The 16,085-nt window shown below is 37.5% G+C and overlaps 1 protein-coding gene across 1 annotated transcript in view; it reads left to right on the forward strand.

The window, feature by feature from the left end:
* Plppr5 (phospholipid phosphatase related 5) overlaps positions 1–16,085 on the forward strand; it is a 104,222-nt gene that overhangs the window by 34,467 nt on the left and 53,670 nt on the right. The window contains exons 2-3 of the mRNA XM_051165673.1: positions 9,167–9,299; positions 12,805–13,055. Of these exons, the coding sequence (XP_051021630.1) occupies positions 9,167–9,299; positions 12,805–13,055 (384 nt within the window). The remainder of the gene's footprint in view (positions 1–9,166; positions 9,300–12,804; positions 13,056–16,085) is intronic.

The following is a 16,085-nucleotide window of genomic DNA, read 5'->3' on the forward strand; positions in this document are numbered from 1 at the left end:
AAATATAAATAAATAGAAGGTACTATAAATAAATAGACAGCAACCATAAAACACAATGAAAACCAATATAGTTTTTTTTTTTCAATTTTAGATGGTTATTATTTTCTGCTACAGACCCTGTACCTACAATTCTAATCTACTGGCAAATTAGTATAGTCCTAAGACTAAGGACTCTGCCATTTGTCCCACCAATAACCACTGGACCCCAAGGTCTGTTCCAGTACTTCAGGGAAGAGAACATGTAAAAATCACTCCTGAATTTTTATGTTTTGACCTAAAATTAATACATATTCCAACATTTGTTTTGTGAAAATCTTTCTAGATGCAAGTGTGCAGAGAATATTGCCCAGATTAGTAGCCACTCCACTCAAAAACTTTACAGTATGAATGTGGATATGTATCATGCGAGCTTGTGTGTAGGTCATTGTGTGTAGCTAGCCAACAAAATGTACATATTTCAAAGCATTGTTTTGTATTTGAAAAATGAATACACCTATCGACAATTAAATATAAATGAATGAACTAATACAAAAAGAGAGTGTAAGCACAAGGTTTCAGGACCCAAAATATGAAGATATTATAATACTTCATAAATCCTGGGAGAGGTTGCATTCTGATTGTAGCACCAGCTATTTCAGTTCTCCAGTTCAGTTCGTTCCCTCCTATACCAACCTTGTAGGTTATCCTAGGAAATCATGTTAAGAGATGCCAACCACTACATCATCATCAGTGATGGAGAAATACAGGATGTGGTTGGTCTGCATCAGGACACAGAGCTAGTGAAACACTGTCCCTGGCAACAGTTTGCCTCAATTGAGCTTATAACTTCCTTGACTACATTGAGTTTGATGATCTAAATAGAAACATTTAAAAACTCAAGTATCTTCTGTGACTATACTTTTCCAGATTACCTGTGTTTTTTCAGATATTATTTCACTTCATGTCTTAAATTAGTCAGTCGTTCTGAGTACTATCACAACTGACTGTGTGGCTTCGGTTACCGTAATACCTCCAGAATAATTTTCTAGTTTCTAATCAGTAGTGCATGGCTATGTTTGAGGAAACTTTCTTACTGGTTGCTTATGAATAAAAACATGAAAATATTTAGACTTTGTCACTGGAGAAAATTTATCATAATTGCATCTATTTTGAAAAGGTTACTTCATTATTTTGCCATTAAGGAGTTTAGATAACCAAGACTCACCTTCTTGGTGTTGAGGCATAAGAACAAAGTTCTGTCATTGGAGATGTTTCTGTAGTTATATCTGGAGATGCATGATTCATCAATATATTTCTGTAAGTTACTATTTGCCAGCCATACATGGCTTTTTAATCACTGGCAAATGAATAATAGTTAAGAAAGGACAAGATAGTGTATCCGTTCTCCAAAAAACGCATGGAGAGATAGATGAATCACTGGGAAAGTACAGTGTAGGTCCATGTTGGTAGGCAAGACATGGTTTAAGTATTCCATAATGCTCAATAAAGCAGAAGGTAGTGAGCCAGGTGGAAGCTATGTATGTGCAATGTGGGATAACACAAGTTCTGGGAGATCTGTGCATGGGATTCAGGGCTTCTGTGGGCTCAGGAGAAGAGTTTGCCTCCAAGGACACTGTCAGTTTCAATGGAGAAAGGGTCGTCTTTCAAGGAACAATATGTTTGCCCAGACCTAGCCATGGGTGGATAGATTGAACCTGCAGCCCTTTATGATATAGCTTATAAACCACTGGAAGGCCTCTCACCACATCCCACACTGGACTGCCAAAGACAATGAACAGGCATATGTCTTCCAAAGACTTTGCCTGAGGATGTCCTCTAGAGCAAAGTCCCAGGAAGGAGTTTGCTTCTGTTGACAGAGAAGAAGAGAGATGAGAAAGAACTCAGGGGAAGAGAATTTGAAAACAAGGCGGGGACAGCCTGTGGTTACTGTGTCAGCTACATTTAGCCCTCAGCTAGAGTTTAATTTTCTCTCATTGCTTTCTTGTCCCAATGAGTGGAGGGTGTGTGCCGAGGAGCAATAAAAGTGCCTGTGAGAGGCTGGCCTGTGAGAAACTGGCTAATGCTCCCGCAAGAGCCACAACTGTCCCTCTGGAACTTTTGTTCCTTTCTTACTCTTGTGAACAGCTGTTGCCAATGGCAAGCAGGTGGGGGACATGTTCTTGATCTCATATGTTCTTGTTCACGACTTTGTCAGCTCATGAAAGAAAACAAATGTTACAAGCACAATTCTGCAGTAAAGATGCTCCTACCATGCCTCTATCTGGCTTTTGTGCCTATACTGTTATGCTTCCTTCTCTCAAAACTCCCAGGGAATCAAACCAGTTATGTTCTTTGCCCAGGGGCTGCTTTGCACAGCTAATGAGAAATATAGCCAATGATACCAGAATTGTGAACTCTTTTTAAAATAGTGAGATGATGCCCAATACACAAGGTCTTCAGGTTCTCATAAGAGCTATATGGAGAAGACAACAAGTGAGTTCCCTGAAAAGAGAATCTACAACAGCAATAACAGAGTTGTGGTGGGATGCTCCCTCAGTTTCTATTAGAAAACTGGAATGTATCACAACGGGATTGAGAAAGTCTTTTTTTTTTTTTTAATTCAATTGCCTTACAGTTATCTATGGAGTTATGAGAGTCCCAGTGAGATGCTATGTGCCCAACATCTCTTTTAGATAGTACTCTTGCTAGGATTGAGGTGAAACTCCAAGGCACAGCCTATATTCCAAAGCAAGGGTCCATTGCTTTAACTCTGAAAAACTTGGAACTTGCAGGTTCCTAGGCAGAGGCTGAAATAAAAATGCCTTTGAACTTAGATTCAGATCTGGGTCATACCAATAACCCTGTGACTCAGGCATGCTTGATCCTTCAATTTCTCTTTGAATAGGTTTCTTGTCTATTAATGAGTAGACAGAGCCAGATTTCATTTGTCCAGATGGCGATCACATTTACTGTCAGTCATTGAACGTTAAAACTGGAGGTATAAACATTGAACAATCCCTGCCTCAGAGAAGCTGTCAATTGAATGCAGTAGACAGATGTTACTGACAGTTATAAAAGCCGTATGGAATCACCATAATAAATGTACAAAGTGCCATTGAAACACAAGAAGGAAGGATAGATTACAGCAGCATAGAATAAACTTGCAATGAGCAGGCAATATTTAAATCATGTCTCAATGCCCTGCACATCAGGCCATATTAAGCCCTGAATAAAAGCACAGGAGCATGGAAATAGCTGATATGCTCTGGAATGAAATTGTTTGGTTGTGACATCAACGTAGCGTGTCACAAGGCTTTGCAGGAATTGCAGAAGCTGAGAAGGGCAGGTTTAAGTTCAGCAATAAAAACTTCTTATAACAATTCCTGTTAATCTACAGGCTGTGAGTTCACACTGAAATTGTAAGCAAGAAGTTTAGATTACATGGAATTTGGTTTCAATTGAGTAATCTGGTAGCAGACAGTTTGAAAATCAGAGGTGAGTCTCAGGCATATTATAATGCAGGAATGAAGTGACAGGGGATTAGAAATTAAAATAGAAATAATAGGAGAAGTGGATATTTTAAAAATAGAAGTAAGATATAATTTAATCAGGATTTAGAAGACGTTAGCAGGTAGTTTAGGAAGAAAGAGGTCCAGTGATCTCATAAACAATATGAATACTATAGCAAATAATAATGATAACAACAATAACAACAATGTATTATATACCTCAAAGTTTGATAAGATCAGAGCTGTTAAGTGATCTTACCCCAAAGAAGACATGTGAAACAGTAAGAGAGCAATTCCTTGTCATCTCAAAATGTGTGCGTGTTTTAAGGCATCAATTGAACATCCTAACCTTAATATACACAGTTTTTGTTAAAATAATATAAAGAAAAGCCACTGATGGAGAGAACCATGTTAGACAAACAGAGGGGCCAGTGCGACGGGCGAGTGCTTTAGCTTGAGTGTAGTGGAGGGTTAGTGGGTTCACTGACAGGATAACATGGAAGAATGGGAGGCTCGGAGTGGGGCCCGCGGATCCACTGTGAATGTGAGAGCTTTGAGCATCTCAGTTACGGACCTGAGACTCTTCAGTTATTCCACTTCAATGGGAGCTTTGCATCCAGAATTCAGAGGAGACATAAGTGCTTAGGATTCCTTAGGTGAGCAGAGGTTGTTAAAGCCTTAAGGTAAATAAAGTTCACTGAATAAGGCTCCTGAAAGGAAGGGCAAAAGAAACAAACTAAAATACTGGGAAACATAGACTTTGGGTCTGCAATTTACTGGCCAGAGACTTGAATTCAAATTCAAGATAAAAAAGAAACGGATACATTAAGATTTAATATAACCTAACATTGAATCAGTCAGAGGAGGGTGCAAAATAGGAGGAATGTATCAAATCGAGAAGTTCCTGTTTTGAACAAGTACTGTTTTGTTTAAGAATATAGATTGTTATTTATAAAATATCATCAATTATATATTTATATATAATTATATATATATATTTGACTGAAGCTAATGCTTTTGACATACATACCATTATTACTCTTTTGAACGGTACTGTTGCCTATATTAATAGCTAACATTTTTCTATCAGCCTCCAAGACCAACTCTGCCTTTGCTGAAGTCAACATAAAAAAACTTCTTCTTCCCCCTCCTAACACTTTCTTTCTGGTTGAGGTTGTTTGCAAATCCTCCAGACTTGTGAAGAAGTTACAGCCTTTCTTTTAAATGTAGTGAGGATCACACTTTGTCATTTTTGATCTTATAATAGTTTATGTTTCCCAGATGCAGGTGAAAAAATGAGATGAAGTGAGATACAAAGAAATGAGTTAGAAGAAACATAGGTAAAAGATGAGGGTTAGAAATTAAACCAGAGAAGCGGGAGAAGAGCCTCTGGATTGATGGGCGTCAACCTCATTTCAGGAAAAGAGGAAGAAAAATTGGTTCACCAAGACCACAGATTAGAGAACAGTGAAAAATAGTAATTTGTTCAGGTTCACAGGAAGTCTGGTTGTTTTTTTGTTTTTTGTTTTTTTCCTGTGTCACAGTCTCTCTGTATAGTCCTGGCTGTTCTGGAACTTGCTCTGTATTACTGCCTCTGCCTCCCGAGAGTTAGGATTAAAGACATGTGCCACCACGGCCCAGCTAAGAGAAGTCTTTATAACACAATTATTATTTGAATGTACACCTTAGTGTTCCACCATAATCACTCATTGGCTAGGAAGAATCAATATTTACACAGAGGTGAGCCCCTTACAGCTGGGGTCATCTATCTACAAGTCATCACAGATGCTGTCAGTGACTCATGACACTATTTCCCGAGCGTCCTACTGGCACATATTTTCTAAATCAGGCAAAAAAGATCAGCTTGTGAAATCCTGCACTGCTGTCAGTTATTTTGCTTCTGACCATCCAATTGCATTCCAATCCCTTCCTTGATCATCAGTGTATCACTATGTCTTTAACACAGAAGACTGTTTACCTAAACACAGCCATATTTGACTACAGTGCTGGTTGGATATGATTGAGCATGGGTGTGCAGTGTCCCTCAGAGGTCAAAAAAGGATGTCAGATCCTCCGGATCTGGATTGTTATGAGCTGCCTAAGATGCATGAGGGGAACTGAATTTGACTCTTATGAAAGAGCAATATATGTCCTTAGGTTTTCAGCCATCTCTCTAGCCCCTTAATTTGTTATGTGGGCTGTTTCTTTGAACTTATCTCTCAAGTTCAAGATAAAGTTCTTATATATTTTTAGAGAAACCAAATAATGCAGGTCTGGCTTTCAGAGGAGTGATAACAAGGTAGCTATTCATAAAGCACCCATGATAGGAGACGGTGTGACTCCATGGAAAGAGGAGAAATGACAATGAGAGATGTGTGTTTTCATTTAATCTCTAACCATCCCCCAATTAGTTTTTGAGATATCTCTCCAGACTGAGAACTATTTTTCTATGCTTAATCTATTTTGACTTTGAGCTTCTTATCACAGCAGCCAAATGGCATTGACTAGTCTCTGCAGTGCAGAAATAGGGGACTCAGAAATGTGAAATAGGCTCAAATGGAAGCAAGCAAAAAGACAGTGTTAGGGAGATACTTGAAAGAGTAGCCCTAGGACAAGCAGCCCCCAAAATACATTGGTTAGTCTGGAGGCCATTTGGTGACTAAGGGATTTACCAAGATCTGGTTAAGGGAAACAGGGCATTAGACCTTCCCCATAAGAACAAGGAAGAAGTTGGTATTTTAAGTCAAGTGAAAGGTAAAACATGGACCAGAACATCTTGATTTACTGAAGATATCCTGTACTGAGGGTGGGATTCATTCACGTGTTCAGGAGGCATCATTGGCTATCCATAGTATTATAAGGAGTGTATGTGTTCACAGCCTAAGAGGCGGGCTCAAAGTCAAGCGAGGCAAGATCATCCTTGAGGCTGTGGCAAAGAGAACAAATACAGCAATTGTGTGTGTATCGGGGGCAGGGGGGGGGGACTGAGAAGTCATGAAGTGGAATAGATGATACACTGTTAGAATATGGAGTATTTTGTGGCAAAACAGTCAAAATTATTTTTTCCCAGAAAGCATCACATAGTTATTTTTTCTGAGAAGCCGTCAAGAAGATGGGATATTGGAGGAATAGCAAACACAGTGATGATCTGTCTAACTTCTCCTAAGGCCCTGGTGATGTGTGATGTACCCATGAGAAACAGTTCTGTGTCTCCTTCCCCTAGAAGAACTACTTTATCACACAGCTTTTCTACTTCCCTAAAGCCAAAGTTAAAATGCAGGAGGAAGTTGGAAGTTTTAATCTTTTCAAATTCAACCCAGCCTCTCTACACAGAGAAGACTAGACTTAAATACAGTTCACCTACTGTCTTGGATAAGAAAAAGGATGTAATGACAAAAGGAAACAGATGAAGAAAGAAGGATATGATATCCAAGCTGTTTCATTTACTATTTTAAAACATTTTATTAGCAAAGATATCACTTTTTTTAGAGCCTCCAAAACTTTTTGGTGCTCTAGTTATTTTTCCATTACTATAACAAAATATGAGAGACAGGGTTGTTAGTGAAGTTTTCGGGGTCAAAGATGTAACAACCTAGGCTTGGCCATCCATCCTCAGCAGTCCCATCATACAGAGAAGTAATTGTGAAAAACAGAAAGGGACTTATTCTGTATGACCACATTTGGAAGAGAAGCAAAGAAAGAGGTCTATTGACCATTCGTGTTTATCTTTGGGGGCCTACATGAAGTTAAGATTTCTTATTCTTTTATATTTTTAAGATGTATTTATTTTTTATCATGTGTGTGTGAAGGGGAGGGGATAAGATGCCCACGGAGGTCAATAGAGGAAGTTGAATTCCTTGGAGTTAGTTTTACAAGAAATTGTTAGCCACCCTAGTAAATGTTCTTATCCATAGAGGCACTATTTTAGATCACAGATTCAGGTTTAAATAGAGAGCAACCAATACACACAACTCAGCAATCGTCTGTCATTGGGGTATGGTCTTACTAATCCTCACTGTCTGGGCTCCAGTCTCTCTTGCCAAGTGGTTTGACAACTTGTCACAACTGTGTGCAATCCCTTTCCTGGAGACAAGTTCCCTCTGTGGCCTGGAGGGAAATGTCTAGTTTACTTGGAACAGCTTTGTTTCTTTTTAATAGTCTGATAACCAAAGGGAGGGCACACACACACACATCGCTTGGGTGAATGCATTTCCAACGTATGAATTCTGGGGGTCACAAGCCAACTAGCACCTAGGAAATGTCAGGGACTCCTTAGAGCTTCTTAATAAAAAGGTAGACCAAAACTAACAATGACAAACTAGCAGACAAATGATTGGCTCTGGTTTCTTTTTTCACTTAATTTATTTTAATTTTGTTTTGTTTTTCTTTTTGAGGCAGGGTTTCTCCGTGTGTATCTCTGGCTGTCCTGGAACTTGCTTTGTAGACCAGGCAGGGCTCAAACTCACTTTGCCTGCATCTGCTTTCCACGTGCTGGGATTGATTACAGGTGTGCGCCGCTATTGCCAGGGCATCCATGTCATGGTGTGTATGTGGAAATGAGAAATGACTTTGGGGAGTCAATTCTTTCTTTCCTCTTTTGCATGAGTTCTGGGGATCCAATGTAGCCTGGCTTGCCTTATACAGCTTTTCCATACTGAGTCACCCTGCTGAACAGTCTTCTTCATTAACTTTATATCTTATGCTTTGTCTGTGGTATTAAATGGAATCTGAGGTCTGAGGTTAACTCAGAATTTTTTGCTTGAATTCTTATTAGCCTGGAAGAGAACTAAATATTTAAACTCCCTAACTTTCCATGTCCTGATCTGTGAAATGAAATAATTCTCACTCTAATACCTCGCCGAGGACATGTATGAAAACCACTGCAGCTGGGTACAAAGATGGGTCGAACACAGCCAGGCCCTTGTAAGCAAGAACAGCAAAGCCAGGCCAATGTCTAGCCCTCGTAACTAGTTCTTTAGTGAGCTCTCAGTTCCTTCACTTGTAAAGGCATATGTAATATTCTTCTTCGCATGCCTTATGAAGATAAAAACAATGCATTTGTAGTAAGGTGGAAGAATAGACTAATTATTAAAAACATCTTGATAATGTCTCAGAATAGAAACATCACAAGGTTAAACATCCATGAACTGATTTTTTTCTCATAAAAGGTATTATATTGTTATGTTTTCAAATCAGCATGTCTATATAAGATCTCTCCAAAATATTTCTAGAAAATATTTTGTTATCAGCTTTTGTCATGGCAATTCTTCATAAGTACTTACTGTACAAAAAGATGGACTCATCGTGCCCTTTCCCCCTGTATATGATTTATTGATCATAGGAAAACTGTTTTGAATTTTAGAAAAGAGACAGACTTAAGCAAGGTAAAGCCAGTTTTTAAAACATGAAAATTACATGCTAAAGTAACTGAGAATTTCCTTAAGAACTTTTGTGTATATCAAGTATTACAGTCTACTTTTATTTAAAAACTTATCACTTGACTATTCCCTAAAATAGAGAGAAGTATGACTTATGTATGCAGAGAAAATTAAAATCAAAGGGTCTACTTAGCAATTGTGCTTTACTTTTTATATTGAGATAGTTACCACCTTTTAACTAAAAATAACTTTCATACTAGTGAAACTCTAACATTCTTTAATCTTTTATTTTTTTGCAAGATAATAGTTGGAGAAACCGCAGTGTTTTGCCTACAATTAGCCACAAGGGATTTTGAAAACCAGGAAAAAACTATCATAACCGGAGATTGTTGCTATATAAATCCATTGGTACGCCGAACTGTCCGATTTCTTGGTATGTATCCATTGTCTTATTTTTATTCTTTTAAATAACAGTTTTCATATATAAGGCAACTTTCAAGATGACCCAGGATATAATTTCCACATTAAGAAAGAAAGAGTAGCTGGGCATGGTGGCGCACACCTTTAATCCCAGCACTTGGGAAGCAGAGGCAGGTGGATCACTGCAAATTTGAGGCCAGCCTGGTCTACAAAGTGAGTCTAGGACAGGCAAGGCTACACAGAGAAACTCTGTCTTGTAAAAGAGAGAAAGAAAGAAGGAAGAAAGAAACAAAGGATATCACCCACGAATAGTATTTTTTAAGAATCTAAAACGTACATAATTAAAATAAATGACTTTGTAGGTATACAGATTTTCCAAAGGAATGCATAGTAAGAAATTATACCCTGAGAAGGTAATTCAAGAGTGATAACTTGGCAAAAAGATAAATACAGCTCATATTCCTTGGACTAGTCCTGAGATGGTTTTCATGGAAGCTAGGTTACATTGATAGTTTTGTTCGGTAACAAGAGACACCCATGCTTTAGCTTTCACATGGATAGAACTGACCAGAAGGTCAGATTACGAAGTACTCTTGTAATTCAATAGAAATCCAGATAAACAGATTTCATTAGAAAATTGAAGTTTAATGTGAATTATTATTTCCTGGTTTGTTAGATTAAAGCAAACAGAGCTGTGCATGTTAAAAAGCATGTAAGATGATTTTTGATAAACAAATCAAGGAGCCTGCAGCTTTTCAGAGTGTGTCTCAAGTTATGCAGCTGAAGAGGACTTTGGAAATAGTGAATTATTCTATAGCTAGCAGAAGGATCAGGACTGTGGGTTTTTTTTGAAGACTAATAGTCTTTATTTAGAACACTGAACTTCGCATTATCGTCAAGTTAGATATCTCCAAGGCCGCCAGGTATCTTTTGAAGAATTTATTTATATACAAAATCTTTAAAAAGTTATTTTTCTTTGTACAAGTAATGTACTGTTGATTCATTTCAGTTTGAATGTAAGCCATTTAACAAGTAACCTTTGTGAAACGAAAAGTACTTGAGTTCAATACTTCTTAAGTACTGTTAAGCCTACCTGTGTTGCTGAGGTAAAACATTCTCTGCATTTGCCCGTGTGTTTGTAAATAACACATGCCCCAATGAGAACCACGCCCATCATGTGCCACGTTCCTTACTGATTATATAAACTTACTTTCATTTCTGCTTCATCGTGGTGACCTGAGGTTTCGTGTCTGTTGTAATAAAATAAAAGCTTGTGACTGAAGCAACATTGTGTAAAAAGATTGCACTTTTCATAGGGACAGTTGGGTCAAAAGAGTGGCTATGCCTACATGATCCCACTTGGAAAGTTATCTGTGCCATCAACAGCAATACAGGCTCTGGACCAGATACACTGACATTTTTGTTCTAAGACGTATTTGGGAACTTTTAAAGTATCAAGAGACATTTCAATACTCTCCTCAAATATTTCTATTTTAGACAAGGAGACCTATTACACGAGATAAAAAAGAACAGTTTAGTTAAGAAGGTGAGCACATCTTAGCCTACATTTCAAGGAGCACAGGTGTTTTAGATGCTTGTTTCTAGCCTCAAAATTTCCGAAGGACTAAAGTGCAGGGACTTTTGTGCATTAACATCTAACTGGCCTTCGTTTGCTCCCAATTCTTTGGCTTTCCTGCTTTTCTGCTTTTATAGCCTTTCATTGTTATGATTCTTGGCCACTCTTAAGATGCCAAAAGGGTCTTTTTTTTTTCTGTTTTCTTTCAGAATTTAAAATAGAAAAAAAAAATCAGTGTTTCTATCACCTTGACATTTGGATGCTTAAGAGTTTTGTTACATGTAGGAGTTTGTGCACAGAGAAATCTTACATAATAACTTGAAAATTAAAAGAACATCTAAGACCAGAGAGTTGTTTGATCCTTTGCAACTTTCATGACAATTTCCCAATCCAACAGTCAGTCACAGAAGGCTTAGAAAAATAAACAGTTCTGAAATATAACTAAGAAAAAAACCTCATTTTATACATAAAATTAACATGAGTTTTTAATAGGCTAAATCTTTGAGGAAATATTATTTTTCTATAGGTTTAAAAATCCTTAGAGATGGAGAAATGGCTCGGCAGTTAGAAGCAAATCCTGTTTTTACAGTGGCCTTGGGTTTTATTCCTAATAAAAAGTCATGGAATGGCTCTCCACCACCTGTAACCCCAGCTCCAGAGCATCTGAAGTGCTCTCTTCTGACCTCTGTGAGAACCTGTACAGATGTATTCCACAAATATACACTCAGGTGCACACATATACATGTAATATGAAATAAATAAATAAATCTTGAAACAATAAAAATAAAATTAAAATCCTCTTGGGTTTTATTACCTCAGATTAGAATCCAGTAGATTTCTTCACATCAGAACCATTCCTTTGAAGGTTATATTTTATGCATATCATTGATATTATTGACAAAAGTAGTTTTACTGAGGTAAAAAAAATAATTTTTTCCATAAACAAATCTTGTATAATGTTTTGAAAATGGAAAGAACATCCATAATCTAATATTCGAAATTTATTTAGCCTTTTGTAGCTTTCATGTAATAAGTGGTCAGTGGCCTTGAAGTTAGAACCTACTTTTGGTATTCAAGCAAATCTAAGTTAAGTACAAAAGAGAAAATGAGTCTGTGTATTTAAATATGTACTTCCAGGTCACCACAGTAAAGAAGCATTAATGCTGTAGAGACAGTCAAGAATTAGAACATTGATTGCTTACTTGTTTCCTAGCTTGTTCCAAAACAGATAACTAGAAAGCAAACCTATGAAAGACAAAGTTGGACCACGTGGTAGCTGTTCTGTGCCTTTGAAAAATGTGTTTCTGAAAAAAAAAAAAAAAAGAAAGAAAAATGTGTTTCTGAAGGCGATGTAGAAATTTAGTCCAAGAACGTTTTGCTTAGGCTTTCTGCATGATATTTAAGCGTAAACGGATGACACTGGGTTTTACTGTCAGCTGGCGCCTCCAGTAGAGCTATTAGCCATCCGAGTGGGCTTAAGGTGCATAATCAAAGAGATACCACTGTGTTTGCTTCATGTTCATGTGATTTAAAATAAATGTCAAAAATAGGAAAAGGAAAGGAGATTGCTAATGTTAGGAAAACATGCTCAACTGCATCTTCTCAGGGGATGGATCTGTCTTTGCATTTGGAAGCCTGTGTCACCCAAACAGAATCTCAGAAATATATCATCTTCTTTTATCTTATGCCTTACAAGCCTGCGATGCATGAAAGTGTAGCCAGTGGTAAACAGCTCAATATGTTAAATAATTTAATACCTTTAGCTACTCCAGAAAGCCAAGGGAGAACCTGGGAAGGGGCAAAATGAAGAAAATGGAATATATGTACCTATGAAATGCAGTACAGTTTCTAAAATATTCCCATATTGGTCCACTATAGAATGAACTATTTTAAAGGAAAAAGAAAGCTAATACTGTTTGTTTGTTTGTTTTTTCCTCCTCAGGAATTTATGCATTTGGACTGTTTGCTACAGATATCTTTGTCAATGCTGGGCAAGTGGTTACAGGAAACCTGGCTCCACACTTTCTGGCCTTGTGTAAGCCCAACTACACAGCGCTGGGGTGCCAGCAGTTCACGCAGTTCATCAGTGGGGAGGAAGCTTGCACAGGCAACCCAGACCTAATCATGAGAGCAAGGAAAACCTTCCCGTCCAAAGAAGCTGCTCTCAGTGTCTATGCTGCCATGTATCTGACGGTAAGTAATGATCAATAATACACACTCTTTCTTCCAGGTGTGAAATCCTCTTCTCCACCATAATGAGAGTCATATATAGAACACTAATAGTTTTTTTTTTTTTTTTTTTTTTTTTGTGGGCCATTCCATTTATTTCTTATGATTGCTGGTTGTCCTGTGATAATGTTAACTCAGCTGTCTCTTTTGAGGTTGTGTCTGGGTAGCTGATGACATAAAAAATATTGCCACCGAAATTTCTGTTTGTAGATATGTTTGCCTTTATATTAAATACAACTTAATGGAAACAAGTTTCTTCTTTAACACTCCCCACAAAGTTGTAATAGTATAACTTAGAGAACTGTCTGCTCTCCCGTCTGCCTACACAAACTCTTAGATTCAATGGTGCTGGTGGAGAAGGGACTCTCACTGTAGAGGGCTGTTTTGTTTTGATATAAGTACATTGTCGTAACATTCCCATTGGTATTTTGATATTTTCCCATAGAACTAACAAAAAAAAAATCTTTAGAAACTATGTTTTCCTTTTTTTTTCTTGAACATTTGCCATCCTTTTGGTTGTAGGATCCAAGCTCTGAGTGTAGGCATCCTAAGACCCTCAAGCAAGGATAAGTGATCACAGCCTACTGTGTTACTGACAGCAGGGATGGGAAAAGGGGAGAGAGCCTTGGCAGGCAGTTCTAGACCATGGCTTTCATGTCTTCAGCGGTCCCGCCATCTCATCAGGACGGGTGCAGCTGTGGGTTTTGAACTTCAAGCTTGTTCTCTGTGGGCTTTTTTTCATTAATTGTAGTGAGAAGGTCAGAAGATGTAGAAGTTTTTTTTGGGGGGGGGCTTCTTTTTCTTAGTGGTTCCATTATTTATTCCCTTATGATTTCAGTGTATCAAGGAAAGGGTTTTTTTTTTTTTTTTTTTTGTTATCTTTTTCATAAGCTACAGTGAGATGGTGGGGGAGGAAAGACCCCTGTCAGATGTCTAGAGGAGGAGAATAAGGTGGAAAAAAGAGGGAAGGTGGGAACAGGAAGATACAAGTGAGAGGAATAAAAATTGGAATATATTATGTATAAATTATAATATTTTTTTAAATGAAAAAAGAAAGAAATGAAAAAAATATTCCCCCGCTCCCCCCAAAAAATTAGAATAAAAACCTGGCCCAGCTTGACAAGAAATTTGATTATTTCTAATGACTTGGAAAAGCTCAGAATTATTTTTGTACTCCAGAAGCTCTTTGATGATGAGAGTGTTTCTGATGTAATCATGTCGTGCTAGCACTAAAGCACAGAGAATCCCCAGAGTTACCCAGTGATATGTCTCCCTAAGACTGGAAATAAGGATTATCAAGTAGAAAACTTAACGAGGAAAAAAATACCAATGTGCATAATATTTCCAGTGCAAGATAAATTTAGAGGTCACAGAGTACATAAATTTTTTAGATTGATGTTGTTCATTTTTTTTTTAACATAGCATTTTGCTTGTTGTTCAGATTGTTTTAGGACCTACTGTGCAGACTAAGCTGGCCTCAGACTTGTGTCAATCAGGCCATTTTAACAGCTCAAATGTTGGTCCAAGTCTTTATCATAAGCCATGAAAATTGCACCCATCACTGCCTGTTTTTTAAAAATTGTTATCAAGAAAATTTGTATAGCATTTGGGATTCAATCTTATCCTGTCATTTTTTATGCCACCTCCTGCTGACTGCTGTAAAATATTTATTACAATTCCCTTCTCGCTTTCTCACTCAACTTCCCTAGTATTTTTTTTTTTCAAATTCCCTAGTTTCTTTAGCCTATCCGCTCTGCATTCTTGTATACATTATAAGGTACCTTTCATCACTGAATGAAATGTGCTAACACACATATTCTTTCCTATTCACCAAGTTGCTTGACTTCAGGCTTTTCCTCTGCTAGAATATGCAGCACTCAGTCTTACAGGGAAGATTTTAAATGAGTGAATCAGAAAGCATAAGGAAGTTTTTTTGTGTATTGCCTTCATCTAAATCTGATGTTGACTTTTGGTATCTATGTAGGGACTCTAAATATATCTGCACATGAATAGGTGATCAAACAAACGATGGGAGGAAAATTGCAGAGCGCTTTCTGAAGCCAGATACTGTACCCTCTTTCAGCACTAATAGATGTTAGATTCTGCTGTGTCTCCATCCTTTGTCGATGGTGATGAACATGCAACTAGAATAAAATACTTAGCCAATTTATTATCTTAAATTGTCCTTCAAAGACATTGCCATGGGACTGGGCATTAGCCTCTGGTGTTCTGGAAGAATAGTCACATCTTATTCCTCTGCTCTGCTGACCACCTGCAGCCATTGCTTTTAGAAACTCATGTGTTGCATACCACACTCTTCTAGGCATAATAAAAATTTAGATCCTTTATTAAAAATAATTAATTATAATGACCTTAGCAAACATTTATTGAGCACTTACTGTGGTTCAGGCTTCACTTTTACTAACTCATTACTTAACTTATTTTTTACATTATTAAATGTTACCATATATTTATGATTATTTGTCTTTAGTAATTCATCATGTGTAATAGTTTATTTGAAAGTGTATACCATTTTATGGCTGTATGTGCTCATTGAATCTGTTTATAGTTAGAGATACTGAGAAAGCAAAGTACTTTGTTCAGATCTACTGAACCACAGATTTTCCTGGTGATGATGTTTTTCACACAAAGTTTTGGATAGGGAAACATTAGATTTTGCTAGTTCTTATGTGTTCATGGTTAGCCCAAACTCCCTTCCTCCTACATTACTTCATAATCCAGTACAGATGGTGAGAAGATTAGAGAGCAGGCCTGTACTGAGAAATCTTCTATCATTAAGTGCCATTCAGACTAAGAATTGGGATCCCTGCTTGTAATTACATTGATGGGTACCTCTGTCTTTTCAACAATAGATTCTGTTCCCTGCTGACTGCTTTCTCCTCTTTCCTCACCACTCCTTTGTGTGTGTGTGAGAGAGAGAGAACGTGGGTGGCTGCTATGGCAACTCTGAATATAACTCCTGCTGCAAATACA

The sequence above is a fragment of the Acomys russatus genome, chromosome 23, assembly GCF_903995435.1.
Source record: "Acomys russatus chromosome 23, mAcoRus1.1, whole genome shotgun sequence".
Lineage (NCBI taxonomy): Eukaryota > Metazoa > Chordata > Mammalia > Rodentia > Muridae > Acomys > Acomys russatus.